This window comes from Bufo gargarizans, chromosome 2, assembly GCF_014858855.1.
Source record: "Bufo gargarizans isolate SCDJY-AF-19 chromosome 2, ASM1485885v1, whole genome shotgun sequence".
Lineage (NCBI taxonomy): Eukaryota > Metazoa > Chordata > Amphibia > Anura > Bufonidae > Bufo > Bufo gargarizans.
In genome coordinates, this window is record NC_058081.1 from 591,919,515 (window position 1) to 591,943,730 (window position 24,216).

At 42.3% G+C, this 24,216-nt stretch overlaps 1 protein-coding gene across 5 annotated transcripts in view; it reads left to right on the forward strand.

Moving 5' to 3' along the window:
* LOC122926775 (tumor necrosis factor receptor superfamily member 9-like) overlaps positions 1-22,405 on the forward strand; it is a 31,305-nt gene extending 8,900 nt beyond the window's left edge. For 3 of the 5 annotated variants that reach the window (XM_044278256.1, XM_044278257.1, XM_044278252.1), the window contains exons 2-8: positions 3,454-3,644; positions 5,245-5,352; positions 15,843-15,983; positions 16,781-16,847; positions 17,247-17,371; positions 18,337-18,489; positions 21,647-22,405. In XM_044278256.1, the coding sequence (XP_044134191.1) occupies positions 3,527-3,644; positions 5,245-5,352; positions 15,843-15,983; positions 16,781-16,847; positions 17,247-17,371; positions 18,337-18,489; positions 21,647-21,753 (819 nt within the window). In that variant the 5' untranslated portion in view covers positions 3,454-3,526 and the 3' untranslated portion in view covers positions 21,754-22,405. Of the gene's footprint in view, positions 1-2,980; positions 3,153-3,453; positions 3,645-5,244; positions 5,353-15,842; positions 15,984-16,780; positions 16,848-17,246; positions 17,372-18,336; positions 18,490-21,646 lie in introns of those variants that run through there. The other 2 variants (XM_044278253.1, XM_044278254.1) reach the window with 2 other exon arrangements.
* Positions 22,406-24,216: the final 1,811 nt, after the last annotated feature.

Genomic DNA, 24,216 nt, shown 5'->3' on the forward strand with positions numbered 1-24,216 from the left:
ACAGTCCCATTGTGTAATATACACTGTAATGGTCAGGTTGTTTTCTCAGGAAAACAGGATTTGGAAACAGTCTGAGCTTAAAGGGGTTGTCCTGCAGTACATGAATACGGAGGGACAGGTTGACACATCTGATTTGTAGATATTGGTTGTTACATGTAAAGGGTTCTGTGTCATTCATGAAAATGAGAACTCACTAGAAATTTTATCTGATATTGTGGTTTTGTGAACAACATGTGTTGGAGACACTGAGTTCAGATATTGCATCATGTACTTAAAAACTAGGAGATGACTCATGACCCTCTATGCACCTGGCTAGTTCAAAATCCCTAATTTCTATACACCTTGCACCTTGATCAAGAGCTTTTCAACGCCTATGGATGACCCCCTCCCCCCGTATTTTTTGTTATAGGCGTGCAGTTGGAGAATTTTGTCTTACAACGGTGGAGTACATGTATAACACACCAGACCTGGGACACGTCTTCTGCCCTGTTTCATACCATTTATCAGTCACCCTAGAGGCATTTTGCTAATTATATTATAGATATGGTCATTTGGGCAGTACCCGTGGCCGTCATGAAGGAGCTGTGTCACGTTAGAAAAACATGGCTGCTTTCTCCCTTTAGGCTCCATTCACACGTCCGTGATGCGTTGCGGAACCGCAAGCTGCGGACAAGAATAGGACATGTTCTATCTTTTGCGGAGCTGCAGACTCGAAGATCGGGGCCGCGCTCCGCAATTGCGGATGCAGACCGCACACTGTGTACTGTCCGCATCCATTCCGTCCCCATAGAGAATGAATGGGTCCGCACCCGTTCCGCAAAATTGCGCAACGATGCGGACCCATTTGCGGACGTGTGAATGGAGCCTTACAGCGTCTCTCCCATCTATGGATTGATTCCGATATGACACCTCCAGACCTTTCACTTCAGTTTGGATGAGCTGCAGTACCATGTTTTTTTTTCTAATTAACTTGGTTGAGATTTATCAACCCTTTTTTGCCCAAAAACTTGCATAGAAAAGTTTCGAACTGCGGGTCTGCAACTTTTCTAACGCCATTGACACAAAAATATTTGCACAATTGATGTCTTTGTGCCGTCCTTGCCACTTTCCAAAAAGGAGACGTGGCATAGGCGTGGTTTGGTTGGGGTCAGAGGCGCCTTTAGATTTAACATCATTGACGCCAGTTTTTTGGTGTAAATGATTACTGAAATCTACGCCAACTCGTTATTCAATTTCATTCTGGGCACACGTTTAATTGAGGACGAGGGGTGAGAGCATCCTCCAGGGTTGCAGGGGATATCAGGACTGGCATACAAAACGCTTGACTTGATAAATATCCCCCGTTGCCTTTAAAAGTAGGGAATGTCCGGCATGCGGAGCGCGCTGTACATCACCACTGACACTTTTTACATCCCAGTCCTATAGAAATATGCATTCCTCTTGTTCTTAAAATATACATAATTTGCATTTTATTGTAGGGCATTTTTTTGTATTTTTAAAATGATTGGATGAAATCTATTTGTATTTTTTTTTAAATCACTGTGCGTGATAGACACTTAAAGGGGTTTTCCCATCTCATACAATGGGGGGCATACCACTAGGATATGCCCCCATTGTGTGATAGGTGAAGCTCCCCATAACTATCTCGTAAACGCAGCCGGCACAGTGAAGGAGGGCGCACTGGGCATGCGCGGCCACCCTTCAATCATTTTTATGGGGCTGCCGTCTGCCCCATAGAAGTGAATGAAAGTGGTGGCCACACAAGTGCTGTGTGCTCCCATTTTTTCTATGGGGATTCCGAAAATAGCTGAGCACACCGCTCAGCTATTTTCGGTGGGCCAATAGGAACGCTTGGTGGTGGCCATACCCGACACTGTTGGCCACCACTTTGCCAGCTTAATTTTCAGCTGCGTTTACAAGATAGGTACGGGTTCCAGAGGTGGGACCTTCACCTATCAGACAATAGTGGCATATCCTAACGATATGACCCCATTGTCTGAGATGGCAATACCCCTTTAACATTTCTATTAGTACCAACACTTTATTCACTATTCAATAAAAAGGAGTTTAAAAAATAATTTGACATTTTTATGTCATACAGTAGAGAGCACGCCTTATCTCTATTTCACCACTAGGTGGCTCTGTTTGCATCTTTGGATCATAGGTCTTCATATTCATTTTCTGTTCATTCTGTGATAACTGTAAAGAACAGAAAACAAAGAATTTTTGAAGATGTCATTCTTTATTCTGGTCAATATTCTGCATTAGTATTTGTAAGTCAAAACCGGATCCAAAGCACAGAAGAGGTACAAATCATTCGCTGATACTTTTCCTTGGTTTGGAAGGCGGAATGTTCTCTGTATTTTTTCTATTCTATATTTATGTATTTCTATACTGTAGTTACATTGGGTTGCTCTAGGCTCTTTATGATTACTTACAGTACATTGGATTAATCCAGGCTCTATAACAGGGATCAGCAACCTCCGGCTCTCCAGCCGTTCTGAAACTACAACTCCCAGAATCCTCTTTTCAGTTCTAGCGGAGTTACAAAAACAGCTAAGTAAGTGTGCATGATGGGATAGTGCCCCCCCCCCCCCTTTTTTTTTTTTACATAAAGGCTAAGTACACCTTTGGGGGCAATTTTTTTTTATTATTGCATTGTACTAATTTTGAGCTAAAAAAAAATCATTTTTTCAATTGGCTTTTATTAAAAATATGGTTGTTTTTTTTGCGTACATAGGTGATGACTCATTTGACATAAGTAGATGATAAGCATTCTTGACAAATGCAATTCACCATTAAATAATTGACAAAGAATACTATTTGCTCAGCTCTTCCTCCTCCTCCATACCCTTCTCTTGTACATAAAGGAGGAGATTTTTCAAGGTCTGTGACCTGAAACACTTGAGACCTCACAGCTGAGCATTTGGTGCTCTGTATCGGCTTTGTCTTCCTCTACACTTGTCAAGTGACATCATCACATCCAGCTGTCGGACCTTTGCATGCTCAGTAGGATACTGGCGAGCCCTGCAGCAAAGTCTCCAAATTTCTCTTCCTGGAGGCTGTGGTTTTCTTCTACACAGGCAGCGGCAAGAAGCAGATGGAGAACTTCTCTTCCTCGTCTGGTCATCCTTGCCCCCATTCAGGTTTAGGTTGAAATATCTTACAATACACTGATATTGCCTGTATATATGAAATGTCAATTATAAGACGACGCCAAGGAGTTCCATACTTGGATCAGATGGTTATTATGCATGCCTCAGCTACTGCAGATCCTCTTTTGGAAGATGAAGCAGCACGGAAAGAGGAGCTCACCACGGGCGCAAGTGGCAGAGTTGAGCACCGCCTCTGTAGACGCTTGTAAAATCAGATTGTGGCCATAATGTATTATTTACAGATTCAATAGGACATGTCTGGGATAACTAACTTTTTTTGTGTGTTTTTTTTTTGTAGATTTTTATCAGCTTTCAAGTAGGATTTTAAGATCATCGTCGCTTTAATACTATTAGATCTTTGACCGTGCAGAATGGACGTGGTGATGTCGACTTTGTTATGTGGGGTTCTCCAGATCCTGTACATTCAGACTGTTCTTGGCAATGGTTGCCTTAGTTCCCGGGGAAGTTGCTGTATCCTGTGTAACCCTGGTAAGTGTGTTTTATCAGGTTTAATCATTGACTCAGCAAAATTGTATGTTTAATATATTTAAAGGGGTTGTGTCCCTTCAGCAAATGTCATTTATTATGTAAATTATGTGAATACAAGGCACTTACTAATGTATTGTGATTGTCCATATTGCCTCCTTTGCTGTCTTCATTCATCTTCCCATCACATTATACACTGGTTGTTTCCAGAGGTTATGACCACCCTACAGTCCAGTAGCGGTGGCCGTGCATGTATAGGAAAAAGTGCTGGCCTATGTGCGCCTCCACTGCCCCGGCCACCAGTGATGTTGCTGCTTTTTTTTCTATAGTGTGCAAGCACGACCACCGCTGCTAGGTTACAGGGTGGTCATACCCCCTGGATAAGAGCAGTGTATAATGTGATGTAAAAATTAATCAAGCCAGCAAAGGAGACAATATGGGCAATCACAATACATTAGTAAGTGCCTTGTATTAACTTTCTCTACATGATAAATCTCATTTGCTGAAGTGAGACAACCCCTTTAAGGCTTAAAGGCACCAGTCAGGGCAGATTACACCCCCACATTGATACTGTCGCCATTGAGTTTTTTGAAATGTCTCTATACCTTTTATTGACTGCTGTGTTATATAAAAAGCAAAAGTTTGAAGACCGCACCTGATACATGTGAATTACCAGCAAGGAGTCATGGGGGCGGTGCTGCTGCCTGAAGAGTCACGCTGGCAGGTTCCCTAAGTATTCTCATCCTGGCCTGACTGACATTTCACAGGCCAGGATATGTCATTACAAGCCAGATCTGAAGGCATGCAGCACATGCACAGTGAAGTGAGTGGTACAGACTTCACACTGCGCATGCACTACATACCACCATGGACGGCTAGTTATGGCATATCCTAGCCAGTAGCCAGAGAGATATCAGTGAAGCCAGGAGGGGTGTGCTAAGGGATGCTGGCCAGCTTGACTTTTCAGAGGGAGCCTCTACATAACTTCAGCGCATCCACCAGCAGTCTAAGTCTAAAACAGTCGGCGAAAATGATAAATTAGACGGGCCTGGCGGTCCGCCCATTCCACACACCCTTTTTTTAGACTAGTTGTAAGTGGGGGAAAAGTTGCAGATTGCGGCGCAAAGTTGCAGTTAGTAAATGACCCCCTATGAACCTTAATGTGGAAAACTCCTTTAAGACTGGAAATATAATATTCCAGCATTTACTGAATGACCACAGATTACGTTGGGTCAGGTTGCCATAATTTTGTGCTTTTGTATCTACTTCTTGATAGATACAATTGTTCTGATATTTCTCTGTTCCGGGTTTTCCAAAGCCAATAAACCTTATATCGGGGATTTCTGCAAGCGGAATTTTATATTTAATTTCAAACGAAAGGGATCTCTGTGTTTTATAAGTAGTGGAGTAGGTCACAAACATCTCTGGGCAGTGGGAGAGATTTATCATTATGACTAAAGGTCTGTTTAACCTTCTGGAGCCCAACAAAATGGTCCATTGTATTGTTATGTATTTTAAATCTAGTTACTATATCAATGTGCCGTGGTGTTTCTTCCATTATATTTTAGTGATCATTCAGTAACAGTTTCACTGCATTCCACAGGGTATTTTCTGACTCAGGAATGTGGGCCTTGTAAGCCATGTCCTGTCACAGGCTACACAGACAAGCCAAATAACCAACTATACTGTGACCACTGTCAACGCTGTGAAGGTAAGTTATTGAAAGTGGCACAGGGATAAAATGATCGCTGAACCTCAGTAAAACCACTAATGGTCTGGGCTACGCAGCTGCAATAAAAAGTCCAAAATCTGCCCTTTTTGCGGCCGTGTGAAACCAACCTGAAGATAGGGAGAAATCTTCTTGGTAAATCCCAATATCTAATATTGTGCTTCATACATAATTCTGCAGGCTTCAGAGCTGATATCTCCCAGCATTCTCATAAAGGAATAATCTCATTTTAGATATTTATGCCACTAATGTCTAATAGATTCAGATCTAAGCTCTGGGACCTGCACTAATATTTAGAACAGGAGTGTTCCTGACCCCTTCCAGGCTACAATTAAATAAAGAGGTGACCAGGATCCTGGAAACAAATGAGCTTGCTGTGCTACACCGTTTCCGTAGTTCCCACAACATTGAAAGCACTTACAGAAATCACTTTAGTACAGGAAGCCCGGCTGTTTTTCATAATCCAGGCCACCTTCCTATTTAAAGTCAGCCTAGATGTGGTTGTGGCCAGTGGGAGACTCAGGAGTCAGGACAGCCCCATTCAAGAGATATGTGTGGATCCCAGAGTTGAGAAACTTATCTATTGGACATTTATAATTTATCCAGTGGCTATGCCATAAAGGTCTAAGATGAGAATACCCCTTTAATATCTGTGCAAAGAGTGCTCTCGTGAGAGTTACACCAGCTGAACAGTGATTGCAGCTCTTGAGTATAATGATGAGTACATGATAAGTAATGCAATGTTACTGTATTAACAAAGTTGCTAAACTTGTAATGTAGTTTAAATACGGATCAGCCATAACATTAAAATATCTGATGGTAACATGAATAACATTATCATGTTACAATGGTGATGTTGGAGTAATGCTCAAGTGTAAGAATCTGAGCAATGTGGACAACGACCAATACAGTGATCTCTCAAGATACAATGGCCTCAGGATACAATATTTTCAACCTACAATGGTCCTTTCTGACCCATAGTAAGTTGAAACTACACTCAACATACAATGTCAGACTCAGATCCAACCAATCAAGGCCACTTCTCTGGTGAAAAAGCTGGATTAGTTATTAGTTAGCAGGTAGTCCTGACTGTTATATCTTGCTTTATTCATCTTCGTTCTCTGCTTATTTTTCCTAAATCTTCATTTTCGCTTATCTTGGATGACATTTTCAGGCTTTGGAACCAATTACTCAAGTTACAATGGTTTCGACATACAATGGTCATTCTGGAACCAATTAATATTGTATCTTGAGGGACCACTGTATATGATTTCTAGGGGAATGGGTCTTGTGAGGTAATCCCAGTATGGAGTGGCAGTGAGACCTAGAGAAAAAGGGGGGGGGGGCCTTAGAAATGAGCGCTTCCTTTGTGGAAGTGCTCATCTTTCTATATTCACCTGTATGCTTTTAACAGTAGGGCAGGAGGGGGAGCCATTTCAATTTTTGCCTCAGGCAGCAGAAAGTCTAGGTGCACCCCTGGCCATCAGTATCAAAATTGTGGATAAGCCCTTTAAATGCTTGTCTGGTTTTGAAACCAAATTTAATACATATACCCGATTATGGCAACTCCACTATACTGAACCATTATGGACATTTTTCCCCTTAAATGGCTGGTGATGTTTGGTGTCCAGCATGTTTGCTAGACATTCCCCTGTCTCACGTCTATTGCAGTATGGGTGTCCTGGGTTCCTGTGTGGTTGTGGTTTGTGCTGTGTCCTTTAATGTTGGTGTGGAGAGCAGCACTTGTACAGGGGTTTCAGTCAGTGTGTCTGTGGCAGGTAAGTGTGTTATGGGTTTCGCTTACCTGCCAACTCCATATGCTGTATGTGTTCCCTCTCCTTGCAGCCTGGCAATAGAGACTCCTGTTCCTCCATGACTGGGATGAACAGGTCGTCTCTTCCCGGCTCCTTGGTGAGGGATTACCAGGGCGACTCAGGGTGTCTAGGAATCCAGAGTATGAGCCGTCCTACCATTGGGGTCCGCTCATATGGTGAGGAGTCAGGGAGAGGATTAGGGACGCTGTAGGAGGTGACCTGCTCCCTTATTACTCTTTTTGGCCAGGCTGATCCTCTTTTACCCTTTGACACCGCACGGTGGGGGGTTTCCCCCACTCTCCACCATGACAAGCGTACAGCCAATGTGGAGGAAGATCTTAGTGGCACAAATAAGGTGGCCATGTTAGAGTGCACAATATAGGAACTGAGGGACAAAGTCGATGATCTAGAGAATCATGCCCGCCGGAGCAATATGCATCTGGTAGGCCTACCAGAAAGTGTCCCGGCCACGGACCTTAAGCGCATCTGTGAAGTGGAACTGCCCAAAGCTTTGGGACTTGCGGCCACCCCGAAAAAGGTAGAACGGGTGCATCGCCTGGGCCCTCCTCTTGCGGCAGCAGAAGGCATTAATGGACGCAGGGCAAATCCCCCTAGACTGCGCCAGGTAATAATGAAGTATCTGGACTTTAACGATAAGGAGGAGATCAATCAGAGCTTACCGGGCGCGTAAAGAACCCTTAAAATACCAGGGACACAAAATCATGCTCTTCAGCGATTACTCGGCGGTGGTTACAAAGCTCAGGAAGGCCTTCGGTATCCTCTGTACATCGCTGTAGCAACGCAATATTCGCTTCCAACTAATATATCCAGCGGTGCTGCGCGCACGGTGCGCGGATAGTTCTTATAAGACCTTTGACTCAGCGCTGGAGGCTGAGGCCTTTTTTGCCCAGGGACCGTATCAACCGGATCGTGGGAGAACGGCGGGAGTATCCAGGAGTACCCAGGGGCCCACCCAGAAAAAGTATCCAGAAACATCTTCAGAAACAGCGAAACGTGGTGGGGATGACACCCCCTCCTTGGCAAAAGACCACTGACGAAACAAACGCTAAGGTACTGTTGTGTTGTGAACTGCCGCTAAATTGCAGGATCATGAGTCCTGATGGGACATTTCGACAAGTCTGTTTGTCTTCCCCAAAGCCACTGCGCTGGGAGTGATTGGAGCGTCGCAAGATGCCAGAAAAAGGAGAAGTCCACAGCATTTTATTTCTTTGTGTTATAAGTTGTCTAGGTTCTCATGACATGTTTTTTTTTTCATGGTTTGAGTTTAGGTTTTGTCAATACGGCAAAAAGGAGAGGGAACAATTACACTAGTGCATTAAAAAAAAGATGCATAGAGTCCACAGCCAATATATAGATGATAAAGGGTAGAATACTGGTAGTGCGTCTCAAAGAACCAGAGGGCGACCTTAATATATATAATGTACAGTATATGCACCTAATGTAAAGAAAAAACCCTTTTGCCTCTCCCTGTGGGATAGACTCTTGCAGGATCAGGCAAAAATAAAATATAGGGAGGGGACCTAAACGAGGTGGTGCGCTCTGAGGAAAACCGCAGGTACATGGTGAAACCACTGACTCCTGGGGCAGAGAAGGGAGGAGGGGGGTTGACACCCTTGATTGAGGACACGGCTTTACCTGAGGCGTGGAGAACAGCACACCCAGATGAGAGCAAGTTTACCCATTACTCACACGTGCATGACTCTTGGTCCAGAATAGATCATTGGCTGGTGGGTAACCAGCTCTTCCCTAGGGTGCAGGAGATACACATTGGTGAACTGGTGATATCAGACTATTCCCCGGTAATCTTGAGCCTGACGAATGAGATACCTAGAGGCCAAGAATACATTTGGAGATTTCTGTCCTTTTTACCGAAAGATGACTCCTTCGCTGAGCTACTGTGAGGATGGTGGCTAGAATATAGCTCTTTAAATCAGCACCATGCTATCAACCCAATGCTGTTTTGGGAAGCAGGCAAAGCGGTCTTGAGAGGCTGATTAATCTCACATGTAGCGGAAATTTAAAAGGCAACTAAAATGCAGTATGTTAAAGCTAGCAAGGAGGTGCAAAGAACATATCGAGAGTTTGTGGAGACTCAGTCAGATCAAAGCAAGCAAGCTTGGATAAAGGCAAGGAGAGAGTTTGTAGAGTGGGCAACAAAGAGAGAGAGCGTTTTTATCAGTCTCAATGAGAGCTGCAGGTCCATAAATATGGGAACAAGGCAGGAAAGCTATTGGCTAACCTAACTAAAGGGTGTAGGTTGACAAACCCTATTTATCAATTGCTGAGCCCTGAGGGGGAATTGAAATTTACCCCCCAGGAAATTTTGAGGATATTTAGAGACTTCTACTCCTCCTTATACTCCAAACCCAATGACTGTAGGGACGGTGAATCGGTCTATTTGGAAGAAGTCCGACTGCCCACAATATTACCAGAACAGTTGGTTAATCTAAACAAACCCTTGACTGCAGAAGAAATACAGTCCACAATCACCAGTTTACCGAGTGACAAAGCTCCGGGACCCGACTGTATTCGGCTGACTTTTATAAAATGTTGAAGGTACAGATCTCACCGTTGCTGTCCTGTGTCGGCAACGAGATCTTAAAAGGGGAGAATCTCATGGTCCAAATGAATATGGCACATATTAGAATATTCCCAAAAGAGGGTAAAACTCCGGAGGGCCTCGTACCGACCGATCTCCCTAATAAACCAAGACCTAAAAATCTTCTCCAAACTGATGGCAAATAGGCTGGGACAAATACTACCAGACCTAATTAGTCAGGAACAGCCTTTGATAGCATTCACTGGGGGTGGCTGGGGTGGGTGTTGGACAAAATGGGAGTGCAATGTTCTTTCAGGGTGTACTTGGAGAAATTGTACTCGAGGCCCACAAGCTAGAGTGGGTATCCAGGGCCTCCTTTCAGAGCTCTTTTCAGAGGGACCAGACAGGGGTGCCCACCATCCCCCCTATTGTTTAACCTGGCGGTGGAATCTTTGGTTCACCATTTAAGCTCTAGGGTTAAATATGAGGATATTCGGGTAGGTAAGATGGAACTGAAAGTTGCGTTCTTTGCGGATGATATCATTTTATTTTTAGACAAGCCCCATAGAGACCTTCCAGTAGTGTCAAATGCCATTGAGGGTTTTGGTAAACTATCAGGTTTCAAACTTAATATCTCTAAATGCTCACTCTTAAAACAGAGGAGAGATGCGGGGGGTATGCCACATGCTGTAGCATACCAATAACTAGTACGCATATCACCTATCTAGGCATTAAGATAGGACACAAAGTGGACTCCCTATACAGGCTGAACTACACACCTTTGTTGTCCAAAATAATATTAGAACTACGCAGATGGCACACTTTGCCTGTGTCTCTGCTAGGAAAAATACATTTAATTAAGATAATGAGTTTTTCAAGACTCCTTTACCCCCTCCAAACTCTGCTCCTTCTGATCAAGCACGCGGACATTACCAGGTTATATAGCGAAATGTCACTCTTCTTGTGGCAAGGCAAACGTCCTAGTATAGGGCTCAAAAAGCTGATGGTTCTGAAGTGGAAGGGTGAAATGAACCTCCCGGATATCAGGGTGTATAACTTGTCATGTCTTTTGAGACATATCATTGACTGGATCAGGTACACTAGTTTCCACTCAGATTATATACTGGGGAGAAATTTTTGTTCCCCATGGGATCGGGGCACCCTGCTGCATGCGAGACTCAGTGATGTCCCCATGAACTTACGTAATTCTGCTCTCTTTAGGCACACCTGGGTAGCCTGGAAGGCTATCAGAAAGCAGTTTAGGTTATGCTGCAGAGTATCTAAGTAATTACAGTTATGAAACCACCCAGAATTTGAGCAAGGCATATGCAACAGGTTATTTAGGGAATGGAAAAGTAAGGGGATTCTCACGGCCCAACACAAGACAAACAATAAATGGTTGACTTGTCAGGAAATCAAAGAGAAATATGGTCTAAATCCGTTCCAAAATATACAGTTTGCTCAAATACACAAATTTCTTAATGACAGGTTGTCTGACCCTTCAAGCGAAGCCAAACAGAATGATTTAGACAAGATCTTAAACAGAGGAACAGGCCCCCAATCCATCTCATCCCTGTATTCTCAGGTTAGAGAGTTTCTGGGAGATGGTTTGCTCTCTCTGGCTTTTAGACCATGGGCGCGCATATTGGAGGACCAGGAGGTGGGCGATAAGATATTGCACAAATGGTGGGCGATGAGAAAATCAGTGTTGAATGAGTCGTGGAGAAACACGCATTTTCGTATGATGCACAATGCCATATATGCTTTTAATTTGCCCCCAGCCCTCAGTATGCCCAATAGAATGACCAGCTGTCCAAAATGTCAGATGCCGCAACCTTGTTGCCGCAGATTTGTTTCATGGTTTGTGGTCTTGCCCGCAGGTTGTTTCCCTATGGGGCCATGTAAAAAGCATAGCTGGGGATATATGTAATCTTGATATTCCCCTGAAACCCTTTACGTATTTATTCCATTATTGGGAGGAGATGGGAACAACAGGTTTAACAGAAAAGAGACTACCAGCTATTTTTCATGTATTAAGCATGGTTACAAAGAGATTGATATTGCGAAATTGGCTGGAGGCCATGGTCTCATCTAGAGAGATGATTTTGCATGCTATGAAGGGCTTACTGACTCTAGAAAAAAGGAAACAGAAAGGCACAAAGAAAAATTTGGGGGCAGATTTTTTAAAAAGTGGAGAGGTTTTGTGTTACAGAACTTTTCGGATTTAGAAGTTGATAACCTGATGTCCCCTTTCAAGCTCACAAAATGGTATCTAACAGGAAGATTAAAAGGCACGCTCGGTAGATTAGATAGAGGGTGACCTGGAGCCTCCATCATAAAAAAAGGTGGTCAATAGGTGTTCCAGAGACTTATATACTGACTCATGGTAGGCTGCATTACTGTTTTATTGGCAGTATATCTAGTTTCTCTGCTCCTGTGTATGTTTATGTACTTTGTTGTTTTTGGACAGTATGTACTGTGTTTGTACTTGAAACAATACAATTCTTCGAAAAAAATAAAAAATGAATCAAAACCTATAAAACTTTATTCATGATATGGGGCTTGGACCCCAAGAATAATGTCCTCTGGTAGGCCCAAGAAGCCCCCCGTATAACCCTGTTCCCATTTCCCATCATTCACATCTCCACATTTTCTCCCATGTTTGATGGACATCAAGCCTTTTCTTCAACTGTACTAATAATATAACCAGAGAGGAGAGTAGCTACAAAGGGTGCCTCTAGCCCTGGAGGACCCCACGTGTCTATGCATTACATGGATATTCCATTGATTTCTATAGGGCACGATATAATGCTTCATTTGCCCTGTGATGGTACTGCATAGGAATTGAACGCTTGCAGATTACATCTAATTACTGGGATATTAAAGTGAACCTGCCCTGTTTGTCATCTCTTTTGAATATGACCCCATTAGACAGTCTATGAGGCCATCTTCAGTCCATCTCCAGCAGCATGGAAAGACAGTGCTCTATGTGCTTGCTTTACTTTCCTTGTTTTAGCAATCGATGGAGGTCTCCGCACTCGAACCACCACTGTTCAAAACCTTAGATACAGTATGTCAGTATGACATATCAAAAGCTTTTTAAAAGTACAGGAACACTGAGCAGCAGGACATCTTGAGCTCAGCCTATTGTCAGGGAGTCCTACTAACAAGGAGAGGTGAACAACCCCTTTAAAGGCCATCGCTCAGCAGATTTGTACCTATGAAACTGGCTGACCTGGGCATCAGATGTGCCCACACTGCTGAGAAAAATGAAGTTTTACTATATGCAAATGAGCCTCTAGGAGCAACGAGGGCGTTGCCGTTACACCTAGAGGCTCTGCTCTCTCTGCAACTGCCGCGCCCTCTGTATGTCGATTTACAGGAATACGAGTGAGTATGAAGATAGAAATGACCTAACTGGACCCAGCACCACTTACACTATACACCACTTACTCTAGTTTGGGGGGTGTTTCGGAGCTGACAGATTCCGTTTAGGTTTCCAATGCAGATTAGAATACTGTGTATGCGGGCAATGAAACATATGTGGACATCAACATGGTGGGGAAAGGTGATAGAAAGAACTAGAAATGTCACAATTTCTTTGGCCTATATAGCCAAGCCAGACATCGGGGAAGTCAGCTCAAGCTTATAAACTGGTGTATGGACAAGTAAATTTGCTAGGGGGATCCCTCCAGCTGTCCCTTTATTCATGGGAATTTACCTAAAATGAAGCAATGCAATTAATCATAAATGCTAGTCTTACGTGACGATATCTAAATGAGATATGCATGACGATATCTAAATTAGCCTAATGTGAAAAAGGGGAAGTGACACACATGCAGGAAATTCTTAGGGGTTCTCCTCCTCAGCACGTCTTACTACTTTGTTATGGTTTCCTTTCCTTTTAGATACTAGGGAAATTATTAAAACGGTCTTTGTTGCTGATAGAAACCAATCACTGCTCAATTTTGATTTTGTAAGAGAAGAATGCAAAATGAAAGCTGGGCTGTGATTGGTTGCTTTGGGCAACAAAGGCATTTTTTTTCTTAGACCACATATTTTAAGGGGTATTCCATTTTCTAAAAAAGTTTGAAAACTGTGTGCATCAGGTCAAGATCTCAGTTATAGAATGGGTAACATGATTATTTACTGATGAAAACCTGCTCACGTGATAATCACACAGTGGTATTGCTTGTTACAGAACAGCTATCAGAGCTCTTGTCCTCTCGCCTGTGAGTACTTAATGACGATTGCTATTCACTGACTGTAGGCAGAAATCTTAAAAAAATGAAGAGTAGATCAGAAAATGATATAACTTTTGATTTTACAATAAACAAGACTGAAACTGGAAAGCCCCTTTAAAATGTAAAGCGTAGCTGGTTAGAACAATGTGTAACTGTCTGCAGCACAGAACCATTCACAGTACTGATCTCCTATGGGCCGAGGGACCGTTTGCGCCTCCTTAGGCTTTTGACCAGAACCTCTGCACCCCTATAGCTACACCCCCTAAATGAAGTCCTGACTGGTACTTTATCAGAGATCGTACAGATGTCTAACCTAATGTAAAACAAGCATGTTCTGGTGATACATTACTGTAAAAGTAATTGTAGTGTCAATATACACCAATCAACCATTAAAACCACTTGCCTAATATTGTCCCATAGGCCCTCCCTCATGCTGCCAACACTTCTGACCCTTCAAGGTGTAGATTCCACAAGACTTCTGAAAGTCCTGTGATATCTGGCACCAAGACATTAGCAGCAGATCCTTAGTTGGGAGATGTGATGTCCATGGATCGGACTTGGTTCTCCGGCACGTACTTGTATCAGATTCAGATCTGGGGAATTTGGAGACCAAGCCAACTTCATGAATTCTTTGTCACCTTTCTCAAACCATCCATGAACAATTTCTGCTGGGTGGCAGTGGCATTATCCTGCGAAAAAAACACTGCCAAAAGCAGGCCATGAAGGCGTGTATTTGGTCTGCAATAATGCAGTGTATGTTCTACCATAGGCAGCAGAGAGTTTTTCAGTAATTGTTGCTACAGTACAGTAGCCCCTCTGTGCGATCATACCAGACAGGCTAGCCTTCACTTCCCCAACACAGCAGTGAGTCTCGGGCACCAATGATCCTATTGCCCAATAGGCCCTTCTCATGTCGCCAACAATTCTGACCACTCAAGACATGGGGCCAGATTTATCATTAGCTCAGGTCAGAATAATGGAGTGAAAAAGTCCCAAAAAAGTCCCAAACGCTAAAACTGCACACAAATTTGCGACTTTTTTCTGCTCTGCACTATGCTCGCCAGTTTTCTGAAAGTGGGCGTGTTTTCTTATGTAAATGAATCTCTGGACAGATTTACTATTGGGACTATTTAAAAAGTCGCAAAAAAGTTGCAATTTCACTCCAATGAGGACCATGCTTATCTTATGAGACTTTTTAATAGAACATGTGACTTTTTCATAAAAACATGCGACTTTTGTAAAGCTGCTTACTGACGGATAAACTGCTACCGTCAAACCACATTACAGTCTTAAAGGGCCGATCATAAATCTGACTTGGCTAAAACTGACTTTAGCCATATGTTAAAGTGGAGTGAGCTGTCAGAGTCATGATAAATCTGGCCCATGGACTCCAGGAGACCTCTTCAGGTCCTGTGATACATAGTACCAATACATTAGTGTTGCCAATTCACTAGTTTCATTCCCTGGACCATTTTTGGTAGGTACTAACCATTACATAGGTACTTTCTACAAGACTGCCCATTTTGAACCTGGAATCGTGTCCCTCGGGTTATTAGGCTTGCCCATTTTTCCTGCTTCCAGAATGCACTGTTCACGTTGGCTGTTTGCCCTTTTATCTCCCCCATACTCTGCATCATCCAGAGTTTCTAGGGGAACAACAATAAGAGGGACGGGCTGTGACAACTTTATTTTACAATTCTGTTGTTAAAGGGGAAATATGTATGTGACCCCTTTCTTGGATTGTTAGGATTTCCTAATTTTAGGGCGGTTCCTCATGCTAAAAACTCCTACACAGCATGTTTTTGAGCCCAGAGTGCAATACACAGTATTCATTTTTCACAATCTTTTTTACAGGAATATTCAGCTATAAAGAGAAGTGCACGTCTACAAGTAACGCTGTATGTACATGCATTCCTGGGAAGAAATGCACAGATGAAAAGTGCACACAGTGCAGAAATGACCGTTGTCTTGCTGGACAGCAGCTTGTTGGATCAAGTAAGACCCTCCTTGTAAGACTGCATTTCGCAATGTCTACTTTTTCCTATACAAGATGTTTGTAGAATTTGTTAAAGGGAAGGGATTTATGGTTAATGGAGCCAGTCGTGTGACCACTTAGTTACAGATATTGCAAGCCCTTCTGAATATTATATCAATCCATAAACCATGAATATATTGTCTTCCTATTGTATCCTATAACAGTCTAATTGGAGGTCCCCAGGGATTATGTCTCACAACACTCCCTGTCCCAGTCATCGGGCAGAGAAGTGTTATTATAGGGGCACCAAGTTCAATAAGAATGTATCTTATCTATGACATAAAGACAATGATGTTTGCTATAATGCCAGTGCCCCTAGGAAAACACTGATCTGTCAGAGAAAATGAGACAAAATGTCTTGGAAACACAGGCAGAACCACCGACCTTAGGCCTGAAACTTTAATAGATGACAACTTATCAGAAGAAATAAAATACCACCACTAGGGGGAGCTTACTGAGGGAAGGGCTGATTTACTGAGTTCAATTGGTGTAGTATACATTTGTCTCCCCCTAGTGGTGGCTGTAGCCAGCCAGAATTTTATATGTTAAAATCAATTTATCTCTATGGTTGTGTGAAGGGAAGAAGCAAATGTGCTGCTTTGTGACATAACAATAAAGCTATTACCCCTATAAAAATATATGACAAAATTGTGGACTGATTTAGATACACATTATTGTTAATCAGCTCTCAATTTCACAAATGTTTCATACGAATCTGGATACATTTTTATTTAATTTTTCTGATTTCCTTCTACAGAATGTGTGACCTGCCCCCTGGGCACATTCAACACTGGGGCAGAAAGGATATGTACACCATGGAAAAAGTAAGGCCTTTTTGTCTATACAGCAAAGTCAATTACTCTTACATTTTCCAAGCTGCCTAAACGTTCCTTATCCTCTGTAGTTTATGTTTACTGCACATATTTGTATTATTTTGATGAAATGCCCCCCGAGTTTCTTAGAGAAAAATGTATGGCAGGGAAGGATTGTGTAGGCGAATATTAATAGGCCTACCATGTGCCTCCAGCGAGAACTCGTGGATCTTGGCTGTTGGCACTCAAGTATCCATTGCAGCCCTTAAAGGCATTAGAGGTCATCCACTTGGGCCACAGTCCCTGAACTTCACCAACGTACTGTATATTGATATATTTTGCATAGGTCACATTTAGACTATGTGAATAGCCATGGTTCACGTGTGCATTTCATTCACTTTGTGTTTACAGCTGCTCAGCCCTTGGAGGCATAATTATTAATAATGGGACCCATACATCAAATGTGGTTTGTGGTGGATTCTTAACAAAGGCTACAAAATCACCAGGCCCATCATCAGAGGTCAACACCACCACAGGTAAGTCCATATAATAGTACATTATCAGACAGATACAGTAAAGGGATGTAATTCATGGACACAAAAATTTATCAAGAATATCAGGAATTTTCCTGTCAGATTGGTAAAAGTTGATTTGGTCAAAATCAGGAAATGTGTGTTAAACTTGCTACCTTCTTTGGCTGCAGCCTAAATCTCCAGTTCATTTCCTTGGACTACAAATCTGCATGATTACCGCATTTTCTCTGCTCCCCTTCCCCTCCATTATCTTACTCTTACTACCTGATGAGTGCAGCTTGAAATGAACAGTTAGTACCTGAACAGAAAGAGGGAAAGATATGCAGTGCCCAATGTAATATCCAAACCATATGCTAAACAATACTGGAGATCATTCTGTGGTGAAGTCCCTGAGAGGAACATCTTGGAAGGGCTTTACATAAATATCTCCTATCACAGTTTCTGTATGAGCTTGCAGCTTTGAACAAAAACCCAGTTCTGAAGACCCTTGTTCACATTATTGTCTCTCAGTGGTGTGCGGAATACTGTATATGAATATTGGTGGGTTTGGAGGATGCAAACCCGCTCTTGGTTCTTCCACTATACACTCAAGGTCATCCAGTCATTTGGTTTTACAAAGGGCTGAGGTGGATGAGAAATGAGTATGATCCAGGAGAGGCTCTTCCCTCGTCAGTGTATTTCATTGTCTTCCATCATCAGATAACCATTTCTGTGCAGCTTTTTCTACCATAGGCAGAATGGATTCTCTAAAGTTCTAGTTTATAGCAACTTTATCAGGAACCACCGTAAATAGATTAAAACTGGAATTGCTCACTGCCCAGTGGCTGTATACTAGTAGCCATCAGGATGACAGGGGAATTGTTTTATACCACATATTTGTCTACTATTCAGCAAAATATTCTGTATATTATCTATTTTATATTCCATTTTAGCAATATGTTAGCATATTTTCTTCTTCCCCATTTTAGACACAAGGCAAGTTTTGGTACCATCACCTGGAGAAAGTCATTTGCAAATTATCTATATTGTAGCCTCCTGTGCAGTCAGCTTGTTGTTCATAGCAATTTGTGTTGCATGCCGGTGGAAACTTACTGAAAAAATTAAACACGTTTGCCAAGAAAGTAAGTAAATCATTATACCTGCCCGGTATACGGTAAATCCAATGTGGAACCGAAAAGCAAATATTGTATACAGTGCCCTTTCTGTCTGCCATGCTATAAGCTGATAATGGCTGGAAAATCAGACTGATTATGACTCATTTTTGCACAGAACCCACTTCAGGGAATGCAACTCCATAGGACAGGGTTTCTTAACATTGGTTGCTTTGAACCTGGGGTTTCTGCACAGGCAACAATAAGAACCATAAGCATGAGATGGTCATAGAGGTTCCTCACTTAGGCAACCTTTTCTTCTCTCAGTAGATCACTGTAGAGTCCTCTTGTTTCCAACAAATGACGTAGTGAGAACATTTGGCCCATATAATTGAAATTTGGCTCAATGATCCTCCACAATCAGAAATGGTATTTCACTGTAGACTACCCCCTCTTTTTTATCTGATTAATGTATTCTCACCTGTGAAGATTCTTAATATTAAACTCCAGAACATCATGCCTTGGGAGGCATCATATTTATTAGTAGTAGTGGTCCATAGTGCTGTTAACCACTGATGGACTTCAGTTCTCCTGCTGCATATGGGCATTGCCAAATGGAGGAACAATAACCCATACCCTTAACTTAAAATTCCCAACCATGATCATTTTTCTTCTGCTGCGAAACCCTTATACAGCGAGGAACAGAAGAACTTAGAAATCATGGAGTGGTCTGAAATTCACATTGTAGGTGCATTCCCACTCTGAGACAGCATAAAAATAAAATAAAAATCAGGAAATCGCATTGTATGATTTTTAAACAATGTATTTGTCTTGCACTGCTGAACATAAGTATTTGAACACCTGAGAAACAGCAAGAATTCTGGCTCTCAAAGACCTGTTACTGTGCCTTTAAAAAGTCCACCTTTACTCCCCTCATTAATCTAATTTAGTATCACCTGTCTGAGCTCTTTAAAGACTCCTGTCCACCCCACAGTCAGTCAGACGCCAACTACTACCATGGGCAAGACCAAAGAGCTGTCAAAAGACACCAGAGACAAAATTGTGGACCTCCACAAGCAGCTTGGTGAAAATAGATCAACTGTTGGAGCAATTGTTAGAAAATGAAAGAGGCTAAAGACGACACTTGTCAGTCTCCCTTGGACTAGGGGTCAATGCAAGATCTCACCTCGTGGGGTATCACTGATGATAAGAAAGGTGAGGAATCAGCCCAGAACTACAAGGGAGTAGCTGGTCAATGACATGAAAATAGCTGGGACCACAGTTTCAAAGGTCACTGTAGGTAGAACACTACGCCATCATGGTTTCAAATCATGCATTGCACGGAAGGTTCCCTTGCTCAAGTAATCACATGTCCAGGCCCGTCTGAAGTTTGCCAATGACCATCTGGATGATCCAGAGGAGGCATGGGAGAAAGTCATGTGGTCAGATGATACTAAAGTAGAACTTTTTGGTCTAAACTTCACTCGTCGGGTTTGGAGGAAAAAGGATGAGTTGCATCCCAAGAACATAGAAACATAGAATGTGTCAGCAGATAAGAACCATTTGGCCCATCTAGTCTGCCAATATACTGAATACTATGAATAGCCACTGGCCCTATCTTATATGAAGGATGGCCTTATGCCTATCCCATGCATCCCTACTGTGAAGCCTGGGGGTGGTAACATCATGCTTTGGGGGTGCTTTTCTGTGAAGGGGACAGAACGACTGTACTGTATTAAGGAGAGGATGAATGGGGCCATTTATTGTGAGATTTTGAGCAACAACCTCCTTCCCTCAGTCAGAGCATTGAAGATGGGTCGTGGTTGGGTCTTCCAACATGACAATCACCCAAAGCACACAGCCAGCATAACCAAGGAGTGGCTCCGTAAGAAGCATATCAAGGTTCTGGAGTGGCCTAGCCAGTCTCCAGCCCTAAATCCAATAGAACATCTTTGGAGGGAGCTGAAACTCTGCGTTGTTCAGCGACAGCCCCGAAACCTGACAGATCTAGAGGAGATCTGTGCGGAGGAGTGGGCTAAAATCCCTGTTGCAGTGTGTGCAAACCTGGTCAAGAACTACATGAAACGTTTGACCTCTGTAATTGCAAACAAAGGCTTCTGTACCAAATATTAACACTGATTTTCTCAGGTGTTCAAATACTTATGTTCAGCAGTACAAGACAAATAAATTCTTTAAATATCATACAATGTGTTTTCCTGAAAAAACATTTTTTATTCTGTCTCTCAGAGTGGGAATGTACCTACAATGTGAATTTCAGACCCCTCCATGATTTCTAAGTGGGAGGGTGTTCAAATTCTTCTGTTTCTTACTGTAACTACACCAAAAATGATAACATTTCAGTATTTTTATTGCCAGGAAACCTTACCTCGGTTCTTAGGGTTGAAGAACACTAATCCAACACCCATTCTTAATGTGTTGTCTGGTTATCCTACTCTTGATTATTAAATAGGTTGTCCAGAATTAGAAAAACATGGCTGTTTCCTTCCAAAAACAGCACCACCACGGTCCACAGATTGTATGTGGTATTACAACTCTGCCTCATTGACTCCAATGGAGCTGAGCTGCAATGCCAAACACAGCCCATGGACAGGGTTTCCATAAACAGCACCACTCCCGTCTCGGGCTACATCTGGTATTTCATCTTAAAGGGTATACCGGGATTACAGGCGTTGTTACCTAGCCCTCAGAGCATGTGGTACCTAATGAAAAAATCATACTCACCTGCTCCATGCTGCTCCTTTGTGGTGATCCTCTGGTCCACAGCCTGTTTACATCCGGCCAGGGTCATGTGTGCCGCTGCAGCCTCATGGACTACTTGTCCCCAAGTGGCATGGCACTTAACAGTGACATGCCACTTGGGGACACGTCAGCACACTGAGGCTAGTCATTGCTTGCAATGGCGCCCATGACCCCACCAAATGTAGCCAGGGTGGAAGCAAGTATGATGTTTTTATTGGGTACCACATGCTCTGGTTCTAGGTATTAATGGGTGTAACCGTGGAAAACATCTTTAATCCCAGGAAAGTGAGCTACAATACCAGACCTTGTCCATAAACAAGAGTGGTTCTGTTTTTATAATCCAGGACATGAATGGTAATATGTCATAAAATGGACTAAAAAACTCTTATAGATCATTTTAACCAAAATCTTTATTTTTTCTCATTAGTTCCAAAGCCTATAGTGAAACAGACAGAAGAAGAAGATGGCTGTAGCTGCCACTTTCCAGAAGAGGAAAATGGAGGGGAAAATGAACCCATGACACTGGAAGCCTGACACTGCTACATCTCCACTTCTCTATATAGACAAGATCAGGTTTTTTCTCAGACAGCGTTACACAGGATTACCTTTATATTACATGGAAGGTTCAGGATTAAGAGGATTCCTTACAACTATTAGTTCAGATCTAAACCTATTATGATATAAACTTCATGGTGCAGAAAAGTACAACTAGAGGTACATGGGTCCATATAAACAAGGCAGTGACTTGGAGAACACTGCTCAAAGATCTGGAGGAATATCCATCCTCAGAGCATTGCCTTACAGTTCTGTATCCAATGAGCTAATATTGGTCTATAGCTGGATCACACTGGCCCACCAGAAGACCAAGAGACCAGCAGTGCGCACAGACAGAATCATAATGAAACATTGATACAATAGTGGCCATGAAAAGTGTGAAGCCCGACACATTTTTTCACAAATAACATATTAGTCTTTGTTGAGAATAAAGACAGAAATGGACAAAAATGGCAGCTTTAGTTTAAATCGAATGCCTTTTACAAGCAAAGTTTTTGCTCCATGTGATAAAAACTGCAAAAAATCCTTCTTAGGCCCCTTGCAGACGAGTGCATGCGGATTAGGTCCGGATGCGTTGCGAATGCGTTCAGTCAAAAATGCGCGATTTCGCAAACAGTTATGTATGCGATTGTGTTCAGTTCAGTTTTTATCGCTCGGGTTTAACGCGATTTAATGCGTTTTGCATGCGCGTGATAAAAAACATCTCTTAGCAACCATCTGTGAAAAACGCATCGCTTCTGCACTTGCTTGCAGAATATTGAACATGCTGCGATTTTCACGCAACGCACAAGTGATGTGTGAAAACCCCATTGAAATTAATTGGTCCGGATTCCGTGCGAGCGCAATGCGTTTGCATCACGCATTGCACCTGCACGGAATACTCACTTGTGTGAAAAGGGGCCTTAGGGTACAGCCACACAATTGGGTTTCCTGATGTAGTTTTGGAGCCATTTCCTGGGGTGAATTCAAAGAAAGAGAAGCCATATCTGACCTTTATACTGTCTCTCCTTTTATGATCCACTCCTGATTTTGGCTTCTAAAAATGCATCAGGAAACCCGATTGTCTTGCCGTACCCTAAAAATCTCCTAACATTTTGTGTCTACAGCTCCAAAGGTCTATGTGTCTTCTTGGTTACAGACTATAAACCAAACTGCATGTATTTTAATCCTACATTAGAGTCCAGCAATTGTATGACGAAGGATAGTGTTGGGTCAACAGTACATAATCAACATAATCCAGCAATAGAGTCAACCCTTATAAAAATATAAGTACTTTAATGAAATTCAAACACGTATGACATGACAAACTCCACTACACTGTTTGTAGGTAGATCCACCGGGGGTTAGGTAAGCTGAAAATGGTTGGGGGAAAAAATATCCCTACGCTGATACCCTGAACTACACCTCAGCCCAGAGACGCCCCCTTGATGGTGGGGACTCCCTGTCCTCGAGTCTAAACTACCACCTCCTATCATTCCCTAGATAGGGAAGAAATAAAGATTTAAAGTATTTTGATCCTACAGCCATACTCACTTTGTATTTTGCACTCAAACATTTGGTAAGTTAATAAGGAAGGACAGATGTAAAGAAATATGACTACACATGGTTTGTTTGTAGTCTGTAGTCCTGGAGACACATGGGTTTACAGAACAGCTGTAGATACAAAACAGTAAGAAATTTATAATCAAGTTAATTTTTAAAGCTGCATAATTTTTTTCCCTCTTGGAACTTTAGATGCATTGAAGCAATAAAAAATGGTCCCTAAGGTGGACATAACGTATATGTAAAAAGGCCATCAACCTCTCTTTGGATGGATCTCAATGGATCCAATATACTGCCGTACTATGCTGGTCCATAGTCTATTTAAGTAGTGTCCAGTCTATTTTTGATAATTTAAAATAGAAATATATAATTTTTTATGTTCTATAAAGCTGCTTATATTTAGTTTTTTGTTGTTGGATTTTTTTTATTGTTAAGAACCTAAACACCAAATAGAACTGTTATGAAAATTTCAGGTGTACTCATTGAAGAAATATATATACACTGCCTGTCCAAAAAAAAAAAAAGTCGCCACCAAAAAGAAAAGGTCACAAACTCTAATATTTAGTTCGCAATGTCACAAAATGTATTTCCATCCAGTGTTGCATTCATTTTTCACCAAGATCTTGCATTGATGATGGTAGAGTCTGACTGCTGCGCAAAGCCTTCTCCAGCACATCCCAAAGATTCTCAATGGGGTTAAGGTCTGGACTCTGTGGTGGCCAATCCATGTGTGAAAATGATGTCTCATGCTCCCTGAACCACTCTTTCACAATTTGAGCCCGAGGAATCATGGCATTGCCATCTTGGAATATGCCCATGCCATCAGGGAAGAAAAAATCCATTGATGGAATAACCTGGTCATTCAGTATGTTCAGGTAGTCGCTGACCTCATTCTTGGAG